Source organism: Panthera leo, chromosome C1 (genome assembly GCF_018350215.1).
Source record: "Panthera leo isolate Ple1 chromosome C1, P.leo_Ple1_pat1.1, whole genome shotgun sequence".
Classification (NCBI taxonomy): Eukaryota; Metazoa; Chordata; class Mammalia; order Carnivora; family Felidae; genus Panthera; species Panthera leo.
The window spans coordinates 29095254-29112055 of record NC_056686.1 but is presented as its reverse complement, the minus strand read 5'-3'; the positions used below and the strand labels follow the sequence as shown (position 1 = coordinate 29112055).

Genomic DNA, 16802 nt, shown 5'->3' with positions numbered 1-16802 from the left:
AGTGATATGGCTTGTTTCTTGTTTCCAGCGACACTGAGAGGAACAAAGACATTGCCTTCCTAGAAGCCCAGATCTACGAATATGTAGAGATTCTTGGGGTAAGTAATGGACTCTGCTGAGACCTATAAGATGCAAGATATAGGAGTCAGAAATGTGAATTCTTAGTTGTTTTTTTAGGATCGAAAGAGAAAAGGGTAGATGTTAAACTACTTCAGCAGAAAATAGGGTTCTCTCAGGGTACTTGGGCCTTTACTGAAGTCCCCTCTGTTCTTAAGTGCCTTTTGTTAAGTGCTATTTCCAAGGCCAAGCAGAGAGAAGAGACTCCCCTCTCAGTATAGTATCCAGAATGTTGCAGGTTCTTTGCCTGCATTCCAGAATATACCTAGAAGATGACCCAGGAAACAGAAGGCAAGTAGGAGAAAAATCTATTTATAGCAGTTTAGGTATGATTTTACTATGAAAAGGCGTTACTTACATATTTAGAAGATTATAAGGAATTTGCTAGGGTTAGAATGTTAGTGGTACAAAGCTGGCTGTGAACTGCGTCTTGAATATTCTTTCAAGAAAGGGCTGAAGGGTGAGTTGGAGTAGAAAAAGCCCTAATCAAACCCAGAATGCTTTTCTCAGGAAGGAGGAGAAGGGAAATGACTCTTTCGGAGAAGAGAAGATAGACGAAAGGGCAGCACTCATCCAGAGAAGGTCAGGATCTCTGGGAGTCCTGCAGAAGACCAGCCTTTTGGATAGTGTCTGCTTTGTATAATTTTCAGCTGCTCTCAGAGCATTTCCCTATACAGATGCTCAGATCGCCTTTTGAACAGGTGGCTCTGACTCAGTAGCTTGTTTATATGTCTTTGTTGCCATGGATGTTTTCATTATGCTCTTGTTTGAGGACCTTGCATGTAATAGCTATAAAACTAGAGTCACCTGTTGGTTCTCAGCCGCTTTCAGTAAAAGGGTGGCTAGGTCTTGGAACCTGGGACACTACTATTCCCCGCAGTGAACTTGGGCTGTGCTAGTATGGTCAGCAGTCTGGGTTGCCAGTCCTCCGAAGATGATTGGGAGGCTAATTTGTACCCATGACATAAGGTGTACACACGACTTTCACTTTCTCCCTCCTTTGAGAGCACTTTGGTTTCCCTGCCGGCAGATGGCACCACTCTCTAGACTTCCAGTCAGAATGGTTTTCAGAAGTTGCTCTGCTCTCGGTATGTAGTGGTATGATTTTTACTGTTATCTCAGCATTTATCGATACTTGTTGGTTTCCAGACATTGTACTCAATCCGTGGGTACAATAGTGAATATGACATGGCTTCTTGACCTTGAAAAGCCCACTTTGTGCTTGGGGGAGACAAGTAACTGCAGCGTGATGTGATGTGTGCTGCAACACACTGAGACTGCATTTTCTGATTAGAAAGAGGGAGAAAAAATGTTTTAGGAAGAGGAAACAGTAAGGATGAAGGTAAAATATCACAAAGAGGAACTGGATGTTAAGAAATAATGAGAAAATCAGTGTGCGTGGAGTGTGCCTTATAAGGGAGGGAGTGGTCAGGGAATAATTTGGAGAGTTATGTTGGAAATTTGGACTTTGTTCTTTAAACAGTAAGAAGCCAGTAAAAGTTTTTTTTAAGCAGAGTGTACCATTAGGTTCTTTTTTTAACGTTTGTTTATTTTTGAGAGAGGGGGAGTGTGAACAGGGGAGGGGCAGGGAGAAAGGGGATCAGAGGATCCGAAGCAGGCTTCATGCTGACAGCAGAGTCTGACAGGGGCTCGAACTCACAAACGGTGAGATCATGACCTGAACCGAAGTCCAACGCTTAACCGACTGAGCCCCCCAGGCACCCCGGGTGTTTTTGGTTTTGGTTTTGTTTTTTAAGCACATAAATCTGGGAACAAATGGAATTTGGACTGGAATGAGGAGAGAGGGCAAGTTAGAACGTTGTCATCTTGACGAGGAAGGAGAAGAAAAGACTGGGTAAGGTAATATTTTTAGATACAGAAAAGACTTCTTTTTCTGTTCTGTGATCATCTGTGGCCGCATTGAGTAGCTGAGGCAAGTGACATAAGACCTTTGACTTTTTCCTTCAGGATCAGGGAGAGCCTATTGATAAAGAGTTCTGATCTGAAGGCAGGACTTGCCCGTTTTTGTACGAGCAAGAAAACCGTATCCTTGGATGTGAGGGATCAACAAGGTTGTAGGAAATTAGAAAATTGCCCTTCTTGTTCTGCACTACTTTTCTCTCACTTCCCTCTTCATTTCTGGACCTGACTTAGGAACAGCGACATCTTACTCATGAAAATGTGCAGCGCAAGCAGGCAAGGACAGGAGAAGAGCGAGAAGAAGAAGAGGAAGAGCAGATCAGTGAGAGTGAAAGTGAGGATGAAGAGAATGAGATCATTTACAACCCTAAAAACCTGCCCCTGGGCTGGGATGGCAAAGTAAGTTCCAGCACTACCCCCTTCCTGTTGCCCATTCCGGAAGCAGACGCAGACACTAGTCTAATACTGATTCTTATCTGGTCTCTTTCAGCCCATTCCCTACTGGTTGTATAAGCTTCACGGTCTAAACATCAACTATAACTGCGAGATATGTGGAAATTACACCTACCGAGGTCCCAAGGCCTTCCAGCGACACTTTGCTGTAAGGAATTCAGAGCCGTTTCTCCTGGAAATTGAAGTATGAAATATGCAACTTTCAAAGAGGATAGGAACAGCCCGAGAGAAGCATTAGCATCCAGAGCTTAAGGGAAGCAAGAAGGAGTGGATCTAAAGTCAGGCGTGTGGCATTTGACCTTTGGCACCACACTAGCCTAGCATTACACCTCAGATGGTTTCTGGAGGCATTCTGCCACTCTGCTCTTTGAACCTCATTTCTGTTTTCCCTTGCTGTTTCTTATACTTCTCTCCTCATATCTTTCTGCCAGCACCTTAGGCCATCCTCTGACTCTTTGGTCATTTCTCTACCCACTGCTAGTATACAAAACCAGAGAAAGGACTGACTGCCTCCTTTTTTGTGTCTTAAATGGGCTTTTGCGTCTTTGAAAAATAAGAACTAAGAGGATAACATTTATCAAGCAAGTTTTGAGACAGGGCATTATCTGGATGGTACTCCAGTGAGTGGATTCACCCTTGTTTTGTTTCTGTCTTTGGTTTCTAGTACTTGGAAGGAAATCTTATAAATGGAAAAGATTTGCTAGGCCAAGGTTAGAGAATTCATATGAACTCCTCTCTCCCTCCCTCAGACATCCATACTAATTGATCCTGGGTCTTTTCTGTTGAGCCCGAGTAGTCTCTGAGTCTTTCTCAATATTACCTTCAATGCGTTGGAATTGACACCCAGGATAAAGCCCGTGCCATTTGCCGTCCCCGAGCCCAAATTGTCATCGTCTCTCCCTGTTCTCCTTCACATCCTTGCTTACTCCTGGTAAGCAGCCTTCTTTGCTTACAAAGGTGACGCTGACCCGCCATCAGTAACGCTTACTCATGCTGGTGGTGGGAGTGTGTGGGAGATGACTGGTTAATTAGAGTTGTGCTGTTCTCTGTGGTCTTGACACAGGTTTTATCTGGACTACTATTGGATCTGGATCTAGAATGTCGGTTTTATATATCAACCCCGTGGGGAAAACAATGCAATGCTGCTTTGAAATAACTTCCTCTTCTCAGTCATAGGCAGCTGTTTACAAACGCAAACTGCAGAAGGAGTGCTGCCATTACGTGGAGTCTTTTACATGGGGTCACGTTAGGGCTTCTGAATAGAATGGAGTTTGTATTCTGTGTTCATTTATTCCCATTTCACATTGTCCTTCCACTTCTCTCTTCTCCCAGGAGTGGCGTCACGCTCATGGCATGAGGTGTCTGGGCATCCCAAACACTGCCCACTTCGCTAACGTGACACAGATTGAAGATGCTGTCTCCTGTGAGTATGCTTTATTGACTGTTCCCTAGGCCACACCAAGTGGCCACCCCTCCACTTCCCTGCCCCAGTACCTGGTGTGTCCAGGTCTAAGGTTAACAGCTTGTGGACATGGAGAAGTTCCTACAGTGACACAATAGCTACATTTTTGAGTGTGGCCTTTGAACTCCTCTGTATGTAATATGAGTGAATGGGTATGTATCTTTTTCTGAATTCGTTTTAATGTGTTGAAAACTACAGATATGAAAGACAAATAGAAATGGTCCCAGCATATTCCTGAGGTGACAGGGCAGATACACAGAAAAGTGGTAGCAAAATACCTTTTGCAGAAAGAGCGGAGTAAAGTGCATGTCAGGAGATGTGCTCTTAACCTTAGTCATGCTCCCTGCTTTGCCTGGCAGTGGTATCTTTTCCTGCCATTAGCATCACTCACAAAGGAAGGGGTACTCCCCCTCCACTCTGAAAGTTCTGGTAGTCTGCCTCGGGATCACGTCACACCACTCAGCTGCTTGGCCAGCTGACTCCTTTGGCCGCATACCTGGAGTTGTTCACATCCACTGCAGAGACACATTAGAAATGACCTTCTAGAGGTACCTGGGTGACTCAGTCAGTTAAGCATCCATTCGACTTTGGTTCAGGTCATGATCTCACAGTTTGTGAGTTCAGGCCCCACGTTGGGCTCTCTGCTGTTAAAGCAGAGCCCACTTCAGATCGTCTGTGCCCCTCTCTCTCTGCCCCCTCCTCGCTCATGCCCGCATGCATGCTTACTCGCTGTCTCTCTCAAAAATAAACGTTTAAAAAAAAAAAATAGAAATGACCTTCTAAAGAGCTCCCTGAACAGTGGCGACTGCACTTACCCCCAGTGAACATTGAAGGACAAATATAATTGTCAAAAACGTATTTTGTACACCTGAAACTAATAGAACGTTGTATGTCAATTATACAATTATATTTCAGTAGTACAAAAAAAAACCCAAAAGCCCTCCCTGATCCTGCCTAGCCTGTAGATTCTGGGGACTTTTTCGTTTAGTGTTTTATGTGCAGTCAGCTTTGGGGACTTCTCACTGTCTCGTTTTCCCTTATTCATTTACAAGTCAGGATCATACAGTCTCTCCAGAATTATGAAGTGTCTCATTAGCAGATCATCACGTTAGCTTCTAATTTGCTTTTCATTTTTGCCCTTTACTTTGTTGGGATGAAATTAAAATAGTAACAGAATCTCATAGAATTATAACTGCATTTTGAATGCAGGCTCATTTTTAGATGTATTTTTTGGCTGTGCACCACTAATAAATACATCACAGTTAATTTTTTGTGTATTTTTTTTAATGTTTATTTTTGAGAGAGAGAGAGCATAAGTGGGGGAGGATGGGATGGAGGGGGAAGAGGTGGCTCCATGCTGACGGCAGAGAACCTGATGCAGGGCTCAAACTCACGAACCACGAGTTCATGACCTGAGCCGAAGTCGGACGCTTAACTGGCTGAGCCTCCCAGGGTGCCCCTGTGTATTTTATGTCCCTTAATTTGCCTGAGTTAATCTATTATTTCTGATACCTTGAGATTGACATTGACATTATTTAAGCTTAGGGTCATACGAACTGCTAAAACAAAAGTGAGACTTTTATTTTGTTCCATGTTTGTTTGTGTCACAGATAGTATGTATCCTAAACAATCTCTTCAAGTCTTATGTTAAATAGAAGTAGGTGAGGGGTGCCTGGGTGGCTCAGTCAGTTAAGCATCTCGACTAGGTTCAGGTCATGATCTCATGGGGTTCGTGAGTTCGAGCCCCACATCGGGCTCTGTGCTGACCTCTTGAGGAGCCTGGAACCTGCTTCAGATTCTGTCTCCCTCTCTCTCTGCCCCTCCCCCACTCATGCTCTGTCTCTGAAAAGTAAATAAACATTTTTTAAAAATTAATAGATAAACATTTAAAAAACATTAAAAAAATTTTTTTTTAAAAAGGTGATAAGCCATTCTTACCTGCTGGCTGTTGTGTTTTTTTGTAAGTTTTTATTTATTTTGAGAGTAAGAAAGCACGAGAGGGAAGGGGCAGAAAGAGAAGGGAGGGAGAATCCCAAACTGGCTCCACACTGTCAGCGTGGAGCCTGACCCAGGGAGCCCCCCTGAACCGTGAGATCATGATGTGAGCCCAAGTGGGATGCTCACTCAACCGACTGAGCCACCTAGGTGCCCATAACTGGTTGCTATTTTTAAAGGAAATGATGCTGCACATCCACACTGATTTTTAAGATTTGCTCATGGTTTTATTACCACATTCCGCAAGAGAAAGATGACAACATTTTTCCCACTTTTTCTTTTATGGGCATTGGATTAAACCACATTCCTGGATTATTTCATACTGGTGGTGGATATTCTTGTAATACACTTATTTATCCTGTTAGGATTCTGTTTAGAAGTTTTGTATTTACGTTCAGTAAAAGATGTGCTTCTTGTTTTCCTTTGAATCACTTGTCAGATTCAGGGATCAAAACTGTATTCGTAACATAAAGTGGGTGGGATTACACACTACATTCTCTCGTCATTTGAAACTTTATACTTAAATAGAGGTTACTTCTTCATACAAAGGGACAGCCAGAGAAGATTCTTCAGTTAATAACCTGTACAACTCCTTGATTTATTATGACAGAGTGGAAACCAAGTGCTTTATTTCTCTTCTGTTTTATTTTTTTTTTCCTGCCAATACTTTTCGGTAATGTTACATATATTTTTTATTGTTTTAAGTCTTTAGACAAGAATTTTCTTCTCTTTGTTTCTTTATTCTTTCTAAAACAGGCATTTAGAACTCGATGTCATTCTTTTAGGAATCCATTAGGAATATCCATTAATGATACGTTTGCTTGTTTTTATTTTTTAAAGTTGTAATTTCTGATTAGAGTATTTTTAATTGTATATGATTGAGTACCTTTTGACTCCCTTTTATTTATTCCTGTATTTCCTGGCCCATGCAGTAAGATAGAGAATTTCTGCCATTAGAATGTATTGTATTTTTGTGTTCAAGTGTGTAGTCTGATTTGTTAAAGATTTCTATAGACCCAAGAAGTGCTTCTCTCCATCTGTAGGCTGTTTAATCTTGCAATGTTCAGGTCCTTAAATTTCATAATTGTATTTATTTCACATTCTGATAGGGATATGTTGACATTCTCAGTTATAATTAAATTTGTCTCCTGCATTTATACCGATTTTGTATGTATTTTATGTTGTTTGAGCCACATAAACTCAAATTGTATTGTAACTTTACTGATTACTTCTCCTTTTTTTTTTTTTTTTTTTTTTTTGGAAATTGCCTTTATCTGATGGCTTCTTTGTTCTTTTGTGATGGACTTAGACCGTTTCCCAATTATCAGAATTTTGGCAGCAAATGTGGGCCATTTTTACCCTAGTCACCAATACTCATCATTGTATAGGCATAGGAATATTAAGTCTTTTATGCTTCATTGTATTAATTGATCTGTTTGTACTTAGGTCCTTTGCTGGAAAGGTTACCTTGTTTTTAAATTTCTCATTTACATGGATTAAATAGTAGACTTATATCTATTCCTTTTGGATAGATACTCTTCTAATATTTCTAACTTCCAGGTTTCAACTAAGTTTATTTCTATTATTAATTTTTATTAGTTATTATTAGCATATATTATTTGGTTGAATTATAGGAGTGATCATATCTTGATGACCTGAAACACTGAAAATGTTATACTTATTTCTTACTCTGTGATTCAGTCAGTAGATATATTCTGTGTTCTTAATCGTACCCTGTTTATCAATGTTTTTACCACCTCATTTATAAAAAGTGGCTTTTCTGCTTTCAGATTCATGTCCTCTCTTGTCATGATCTTTTACCCTAGAACTTGGTTGACAGATTCTGTCAGGTTCTTTACATTTTGATACGTTCTGTTTCAAGGGTAAAGTTGGTTCAGAACCACATTCCTAGTGTAGTTTTGTGTGGTGGTTAAGAATGCAGACTCTGGAAGGCAGCCTGTAAGTGTTCAAATCGTGGCTCCGCCACTTGCTAGCTTGTGGGGCACTGGGCAGGTTACCTCTCTCAGTGCCTCAGTTTCCTTATCTATAAAACGTGGCTGGTAGTAGTATGTCTACTTGACAGAGTCGTCTTGAAGGTTGAGCCAGATACGCAGGTACGGTGCTTACAACCATGGCTGATGGCCGTGCTGAGCCTACCCAGTGAGGAAGCACAAACCGCCCCCCGCCCCCGTCATCTCCACTTGCGGGGGCTCCTCTGCAGGTCCCACGAGAGGGGTCCAGTCACCTCCGTCTTTTCACTCAGGGTTTGATTTTGCTATTGCTAACTACCGTTTATCAAGTGCTTGCTGTATGCTGGGTAAATGGGAGATGTTTTACACTCCCTAATCTGTAGAACAACCGGTGAAGTAGTAGGTCAGCCGCATTTTCAGACGAGGAAAGTTAAGTAACTTTTTCAAGGCCCCATAGTTTAGAAGTGGAAAAAAAGCCAGGGATCAAACCCCCTTTCCACACTGCCAAAACTGCCTCCTTCCAGTCACCTTCAAGTGGGGTTTTTTTTTTTAAAGAGTTGATCATTGGGGCGCCTGGCTGGCTTAGTCGGAAGAGTATGTGACTCTTGATCTCAGGGTCATGAGTTCGAGCTCCATTTTGGGTGTAAAGATCACTTAAATAAATAAAATTTTTTAGAAATTAAGAATTGATCATTAAGTTGATTCCAGAAAGAAATGCCATGAATTCTCTCCGTGGCCACACTAGATTTTCAGAAAAATTTATTTTTTTCTAGAATATGGTTGGGAGGTTCATGATGCTTCCGTTGCCCGAATTATTTTCAGAATTTATCTCTTTATTCAAATGTCTGCTTACTCAATTTCTCTCATACACGTTTTTATTACTGGCACTTCTTTGATTTGTTGTATCATTTCCATCCATCATGACTTCCCTTGATATTTTTAGGTTCTGTGTATGACATGAATAGTGTTATCTCTGTCCCAATATCACTGTCTTTTCACTTTTTCCCCCACCCTCTGTTGATCATTCATAGATTTATTACAAATTTATCATCACTTCTCCCCTTCTCCTTTTTCCCCCAGGCATTTGTTCCTTCTTTTGAGTATCCCAGGTTAACTCTCTGGCTTCCTTTCAGACTTGCAGGAACAGATCAATGACTGGATACATACTGGCTCCCACAGGATCGTGACAGGCTTTATCTCTGGTGTCTCACTAGTAGTAAGCAATTATTGAATTGAGGTTAATTCTATTATTGTGTAGGGTTTCTGCAGTTTTTCTTCATTTCCTGCTGGCAGTTTTATTAAACCTGGGTTATCCTTTTTTTTTTTTAAGATTCTGAAGTAGACATTTCAGGAATTTTTGGTTATAAGGAAGAGAGCCTATAAAAGTGAACTCCATGCCCCCCACCCTGAATATGCCTTTCTCTGTACATACACCTTCTCCTTTTTCTTGTATTTTTTAACCCGAGTTCATATGAGGGCAACTGTAGCCCTTGCTCCGATGCCCTCCTTCAGCCTGCCATCGCCCAGCTTGGTCGGCGTCTAATTGTCCCCATTTCTAGTACGGGGAGAGACAATAGATGGATGCAGCCGGGTCTTGTGCCATCTGTAGTCCAGTCAGCTGGGTCTCCGGTAGTTAGCAAAAGTGGTTACTTGTTAGATACACCAAGAAGATGTGTTCCCTAATAAGGTGGTGGTCAGGGAAGTAACCGTTGGCATAGCTTTTACACTGGATCCACTTGCTGATCTTTGTTTTAGATCATTCTGTTGACATTTTTCTTCTGGAGTTTTTAGCCAGGAGAGACGGATTCGGCACCGTCATTTAAATTACAGTTATTTTTAGGGCGCCTGGGTGGCTCAGTCAGTTAAGCATCCGACTTCGGCTCAGGTCACGACCTCACAGTTCGTGGGTTTAAGCCCCGCGTCGGGCTCTGTGCTGACAGCTCAGAGCCCGGAGCCTGTTTCAGATTCTGTGTCTCCCTCTCTCCTCTGCCCCTCCCCTGCTCATGCTCTGTCTCTGTCTCAAAAATAAGTAAACATTAAAAAAAATTTTTTTTTAAATAAATTACAGTTATTTTTGTTTTTTAAGTTGAAGAAAAAAACGGCCAAGAAAGAGCCCTGTGAAATTGCCCCCAGAGGTCTCCATTATTTAGGTGGGTGGTCACCACTGACCAGTACTCACTGGATATAACTCTACCTGAGAAACTAACAGCATCAGGTTCAGTTATCATGTTGTTTATGGTAATAGCATAAGAAATTTAAAAGCTGTAATGACCTCTGTGGACATTGCCTATGAGAGCAGTTGCTTTGCTAGATCATGATATTCTGTCTCTGGCTTTTTATTGAGTGGGCTATGTCCTCAAAAACAGGAAATTGAATTTGTTCACCTATTAGCGAATCCATACTGGTTCCCAAAGGTGACCTCATTCTTTTCTAATTGTTTTTAGATGCCTCTGAAGAGTAATATCCCCCTTACTGCTCCATAGTTTCCTACACCATTTTTCTTTTCTTTCTCGAAAAAAAAAAAAAATCATGACAGCCGAGAGAAAAATCACCATAGCATTTCTAATCTCCAATATTTCACTGTCTTCTTGGTTGGATTCCTGAATGGCCTGGAATAGAACCTGACAAGACCCTGCCCTGGATCCTTGTAGCACATGATAAATTTTCTGTTCATTTATGATATGCTTATTATCTGAGCCTAAAGACTTCAGTTAATTTAAAGCAACTAGCAAGGAGGGAAAAGATGATGAGGTCGGTATCTGTATACCAGGCACAGAGCTAAGCACTTTCTCCTTTGTTGTCTGTCTCATTCCCCATATAAGGCTTCAATTTGTTCTATGTGGTATTTCTTTTAATCTTGTCAACTTTAGAGTAGCTCTGCTTGGGAGATGTGAAAGCATACAGGTATCAGATAGTTGTGCCTTTTCTGCCCCCTCGGTAATATTTTGTCCTCTCCCTCAGTGGACCTGTCCTAGCTGTCCCATGTAGACCTCTGTTCTGAGAAGGCACCTTCTGGCAACAATCTTAACAGAGTTACAGCTCTCTCTTCTGGGTTAGTACCTGTCCTGCTGTGTGTACACGCGTGCTTGCTCCCTCAGAAGCTGTGATAGTTTCTGGAAATGTTTGCTGCTGTTGATCTTCTTTAAGATAACTTGTTCTTGAACTGTCAGAATTCTTATTTTCATATCTCCAGTGTTTGTTGAGCCATCTTATCGTTCAGATTCTTTGGCCATGATATTTCACCTTTTTTTCCTCCTCTGAAGCTTCTCGGATCTACAAACCAGCCTTTAAATGAGCATACTTGACCATGCCTGGTGTTCCCTTTCTCTTCTGTAATGAACTTTAAGACCATAAGGTCACTTTCTCCGATGATTCTCATAGGTTGTACCACGTTAACTTCTTCTTTGGAGGGTGTATCAGTTCTCTATTGTAAGAGGGCTATGGTTTTGTTTGGTTTTGTTTGATCCAACTTGTCTTTTACAGCAAAGCAAAGATCATGGTAAGTTTTGCCACGGAGGAGCTTTCGTCTGTGGGTGGTCCAGAACTGAAATTCTAGTCCGGGGAAGGCAAAAAGTCTCATCCAGGGGAATCTTAATGGGGACAGGAATTTTGTAGCATCATGATGTTGTCTGCCTGATGGATATTCAGGCCACTCTTGATTGCTGTTCATTTTTCATCCTGCAGTGTGGGCCAAGCTGAAACTGCAGAAGGCATCAGAGAGATGGCAGCCTGACACTGAGGTGGGTGCTAACGTGGCATTGGGGATAGCATCAGGTGACAGCTCCCTCACCCTGTGGAAGGGAGGCGAAAGGTGGTCCCCGGTTCACCGTAGTAGCGAGTATTGGCCCGAAGTGCCAATATCTGTAAATTGGCTCTTCATATGTAAACCTAATTTATTTGTGATATTAAATGTGTGTCCCAAGGTGGGTTGTATTCTGCTTCTGAAATTTTGAAGCGGCAAGCACGAGCACCCAATGTCTTGCCCTGCTGTGAAGATTCATAAGCTAAGAAGTTGTGAACCCGTATCGTAAGTTAGGTCTCCTTCGAGGAAAGCATCTAATGAGAGATGACCCTCTCTCGTGCTTGCGGGGTGAGGAGGCACCCTTGTTGGTCTCGAGATAGTCCTCCCACAGAGCACAGTTCAGGGATGAGGAATGATGTGTGTGTGAAGTGAGGTAGCTGTTCCCTTTCTCTGAGGTCACTGGTTTCCAATATTCCTTTTTTTTTTTTTTTTTGGTAGCAGCAAAGCCATCTTCAGACTGTAACGTAGAATTCCAATACATAAGATAAAATAAAGGAGAACTGCACTGGAAATGAGGAAGCTCAGCCTTCTTGGCCTCCCTTTCAGCACCCCCCCCCCCCGCCCAGTGGCCTCTTGGGCAGACACTGAGGGTTCTTGGGGATCCTTTGCAAATTGTTGTCTTAGGTCACCCTTTCTCAACCAGGGTTCATCATCTTAGACACACAGGGTGATTTGAATGAACTATTTTCTCAGGTATCCCTGGGAACTGCTACCATTCTAGTCACCTAGGATGTGTTAGTTTATGACACACAATGGAAGCCTTAGGACAGTCGGGTTCAATGGCCTTGCAGATCCCCAGAACCCCAGGTGAGAAAGACCGTCTCAGCTGAATGTCATGAAATCAAGCCAGGGTGAGGTCAGGTGCCCAGAGGCTGGTTCCAAGCATTTCTCCCAGGAGGTATGGCTAACAATGTGCCCCTGTCCTTTCAGGAAGAATATGAAGACTCCAGTGGGAATGTTGTGAATAAGAAGACATATGAGGATCTGAAGAGACAAGGACTGCTCTAATGTTCAGGGACGTATCTCGACTTTCAGGCTTGTCCAGGCTTACCTGAAATCTGCCTTTTCTATTTCTCCCAACCAAATGCTCCTAAAGACTCTGCTACTTAGTCTTAAGGTCTAGTGTGCATCTTGGGGGGGAAAAAAAGCAAGGCATGCTGGCAGATTGCAGGGTTCAGATGTGTTTTATCTTTGTTTTATATTAAAAGATTCTGTCAGAAAATAAACCCAGCCCTTCCGAATGTGTCTTGTTCTAAAGCCCAGGATTATGGACTAACCTAACTAATCCTTTTGTTCTTAACACTTCCCTACCTCTTTCTCATCAACTTAAGCAGCAACTGAAGTTTGATGAGCACTGGTTAATGTTACATTTATTATGTTAGGTAGGTCTAACCTAACTTCTTCCCCACTCCCTTTTGCTGCCATTTCCCCAAATGCACATTACCGCAGGATAAGCCCTGCCCTTAGTTGAGTCAGCCATTTATGCACATACTACGGAAAGGTGGCGAAGACAAGCCAGGGCCTCTCCTCAGGACAAGGTTGCGGAACCACGGTTTGCCTTTTGTATTTGCATAAAGGAAGGAGTTGGGCTGTTGTGGAATGGGCCTGCAGCCCTGCCCCGTCCCTAAGCCTCAGCAGCCTGGCACACAGTGGGTCTAAGACAAGCTGGGACTTCACCCGCTTGCCAGCTCACAGCAAGTCTTTGGTGATCCTCCTTCTGCAAGATCCCTACTTGACTAAGAGGTAGCTAATATTCTTGTGGACTCCAGCCCCAGGTAGCCAAGATTTGGGTGGCATTTGGCAGCCGCCCTCGGATCCGAACCTGGTTTCCCAAATGGAAAGAACTAGGAGAGCCGAGGAGGCGATGATCTGCCCACAGGCACAGTTGTTTGAAGGCCAGAGCCAGCTGCAGAACAGGATTTCTCCAGAGAGCTCCTTTGGCCCTCAGCACTCAGACCTTCAGTTTGTCTGTCTGTAATGTATCTGCTTATAAAAATCCCAACTCCAGAACTGGCCCTTCCTGTCACACTCCTCTGTTGCCCTCGTCCTCTCCATGGCAGTAGGGTTTCACCGCCCCTGCCCCTGAGACCTGACCTGTTGCTCTGGGTTGGTGTTGTCCTTCCTGGTTCAACTGTCTCTTCAGGCAAGTCCTCACGCGTTCCTTTGTTCGTTCCTTTGTTGCTTAGAACCCGAGCCAGACAGCCTCTCCAGGGCTCGAGCTGCTGAAGCAGAATGCATGGTAATTAAACCTAATCGAGCAACTAGAAACCTCGAATACTGAAAACCGGCCCAAAGTGCAAGCAGACATTGCCGTTTGGGAAGGGAGTTAAACAAAACCTTGGCACTGGGAAACAGGTGGGACCGTCCCTCCAGCCTTCCCGCTGGAGCGACAGCAGCACTGGGGCCCCCAGGGGATATACCTGCTGCATTTCAACTGTCACATCCCTCAGAGCCTCCTCTTTAGGAATGGGTACCTGGATTCCAGGGTCAGTACAACCTGTATTTTACCGTGTGGGGGGGAAGGTGGGGCCAGGTCCTGGGGAGTCCTGCTATCACCTTTGCCTAGGTGACTGCGGTCCTTATGCAAATTGCACCAGAGAGGCCTTGGCGGAAATGTGCCGCTTCCCTGTCACGGCAGCAAAGGATTCTTTTCTTCTTTCATCCAAACACATATTTTTAGCGCCTTCTGTGTCCCAGCTAGGTTTACAAACCTTGAGAATTAGGTGAAGGTGAGACCATGAACGGGAGCAGAACCAGAGGTACGGAGGCCCAATAACAACCTCCTGGACAGGGAGAAAGTCCTACAGCCGACCTCCAGCCCTGAGGGCACAGAGCTATTAGCACAAACCACCAGAAGTGGTTCTCCCACAGGGGACTCCCTGGAATCTGGACTTCATCTCAGCTCCCTGACCAGCCTCGGGAAGGAGCGTGGTTGCTCCCTCTTGGCTTACACCAGTAGTCCTTAATCTTTCCAGGATCATAGATTCCTTCTGAAATACGAAGATAAAAACTGTGGACTCTCTAGGAAAATACATGTGCATAGGTAATTTTACACACCATCTAAAGGGTTCACGAATGCCCGGAATCCCATTCTTGGTTCCCGAGTCTTATGAGAATCTCTCCCTTAGACGTGGAGTCTGAACCTCTACCAGGGCACTTCCTGCTGAGAACAGGTGACTCAACTCCCTCTTTAAGGAGGGAGGCTGCTCATCAGAGAAGGTCAGGCTGGAGGCTCGTTCCGGGCTTGCCCCCCAGACGGGTGCTGCCGAACCCAGCGGCTGATCCTGGGATGAAACTCCCAGAAACAGGAGTCTCCTCACTCCCACCTCAGAAGAAAGCCAGTCGGTCTGTGTCCAGCCCCAACGGGCCATCCCTTTCCTCCAGTTGTCTTCTGTTCCTCTCGCTGGGGTCAACTTGTCCTGGCAGGCTTTACAAAGAGAGCACCCTAAAAATGTAACCAGTGTGTTAGAGGAGTGAGGGGCAAGGTTCCTGGGGTTTTTCTCCTCCCTCTGCATTATTTAATATGTCCTTGGGATGATGGCTCCCCCTCATTGTTCAGATCCTGCCAGCAGCTTCACCTCCCAAGTTCTCACGGTAAGAATGGACCCGCAGCCTCTTCCCGCACACCACCCTTTCCACCACCAGCCAGCCAGACTTCTCCCATTCCAGGTGGGTTCTGGAAGGACATGGGCCTCCCTGCCCTCCTATCACTCCTGAGAGCCCTCTCTACCTTCCAGGTTTCTCTACACAAGTAGGCATGTCCCAGTGGGACCTTGGGACGGGGGTCCTTTACTCTGCCCAAGCTGCCAGTTGGCTTTAATTTCTCCCTCCAGCTACAGTCTGGATAGCATTTGGCTTGTGCTCCCTTCTGCCTGTGGCCCCTGTGTGTCCCACCCCCCCCCCACCCCACCCCCACCCCCGCAGTAACATCAGAAGGAATTCCCAGAGCTGACCAATGATTCCAGGGGCTGCATCGTATGCACACGTGTTCACCCCTCCGTAGCTTCAGGTGTGCAGGTAGGTCTATGTCTGGGAGAGGCTGGGGTACAGGGAATCATTAGGAATATTCTATCTAGCCATAGAGAATTGCACAAACCAAAGCCAAAAGTAATGCAGATTAGGAGGTTATCGGCCAGGCTTTCTGATTCTGCTGTGTCTGGCCAGCTCACACTCAGGCTGTCCCTCCAGCCTCATCTACCCAACCCAGGGAGGAGGAAAAGAGGCCTGTGCGGGATGCCTGGGCCCTTCCTTTCACATGGACACAGACATCTGTGTAGAGCCTCTGGGCCCTTCTCTTCACCTTTGGAAGCTGAGATCCCCTTGGAGAGGTGCTGTTGGGAGAAGTGCTTCCCACTTGTGGTGTTGGAGGGGAGGGAGAGGCGTGGGGACACCTGCTGGGAAGGGGTGAGGGGAGGGGTGCTTGGCTGGCTCCATCACTAGAACATGCGACTCTTGATCTCAAGGTCTTGAGTTTGAGCCCCACATTGGCAGTAGAGATTACTTGCAAAAAAGAAGACAGGGGCACCTGGGTGCCTCAGTTGGTTAAGTGTCTGACTTCGGCTCAGGTCATGATCTCATGGTTCGTGAGTTCAAGCCCAGCATCAGGCTCTGTGCTGATAGCATGGAGCCTGCTTCGGATTCTCTGTCTTCCTCTCTCTCTCTGCCCCTCCCCCGCTTACAGTCTCTCTCAAAAATAAATAGATAAAGTAACAAACATTTTTTAAAAGAAGAGGTGAGGGTAGAGAGAGAAGTGACCTCTATTGCCAGGAGATCCTATCCTGCTTCACCTCAGCACCCTGGATCGTGAGCATTGCCCCAGATGTGTATTCAAGACCCCTGCCCGGAAGGCCCCAGCCGAGAGGGGTTCTAGCTCCAGGCTTTCCCTGGAAAGAAACAGATGGAAGTGCTGAAGGAAGAATGAGGTCAGGGAAGCGTGTCCTGTGAGCCTTGGGAACATGCGGCTGGGGGAGAAAATGGAAATAACGCCCCCCCCCCCCTCACCTGCAGCAGTTTTCTGCCTTGCATGGAAACACCCACACTGGGCTTAGCACACTCTTCCAGGTCTAATCTTTCAGTACTGAGG

General features: G+C 44.6%; 1 protein-coding gene and 1 long non-coding RNA gene across 2 annotated transcripts in view; one reads left to right on the top strand and one right to left on the bottom strand.

Moving 5' to 3' along the window:
- SF3A3 (splicing factor 3a subunit 3) overlaps positions 1-12964 on the top strand; it is a 24785-nt gene extending 11821 nt beyond the window's left edge. Inside the window, exons 12-17 of the mRNA XM_042954262.1 lie at positions 29-98; positions 2272-2436; positions 2528-2638; positions 3823-3913; positions 11602-11657; positions 12650-12964. Coding sequence (XP_042810196.1) covers positions 29-98; positions 2272-2436; positions 2528-2638; positions 3823-3913; positions 11602-11657; positions 12650-12727 — 571 coding nt within the window. The 3' untranslated portion in view covers positions 12728-12964. The remainder of the gene's footprint in view (positions 1-28; positions 99-2271; positions 2437-2527; positions 2639-3822; positions 3914-11601; positions 11658-12649) is intronic.
- LOC122228857 lies at positions 2606-16802 on the bottom strand. Its single transcript, XR_006206777.1, has 3 exons — positions 16721-16802; positions 13814-13938; positions 2606-2662 (listed from the first exon to the last, which is right to left on the bottom strand). It is a non-coding gene; the product is annotated as an uncharacterized LOC122228857 (long non-coding RNA).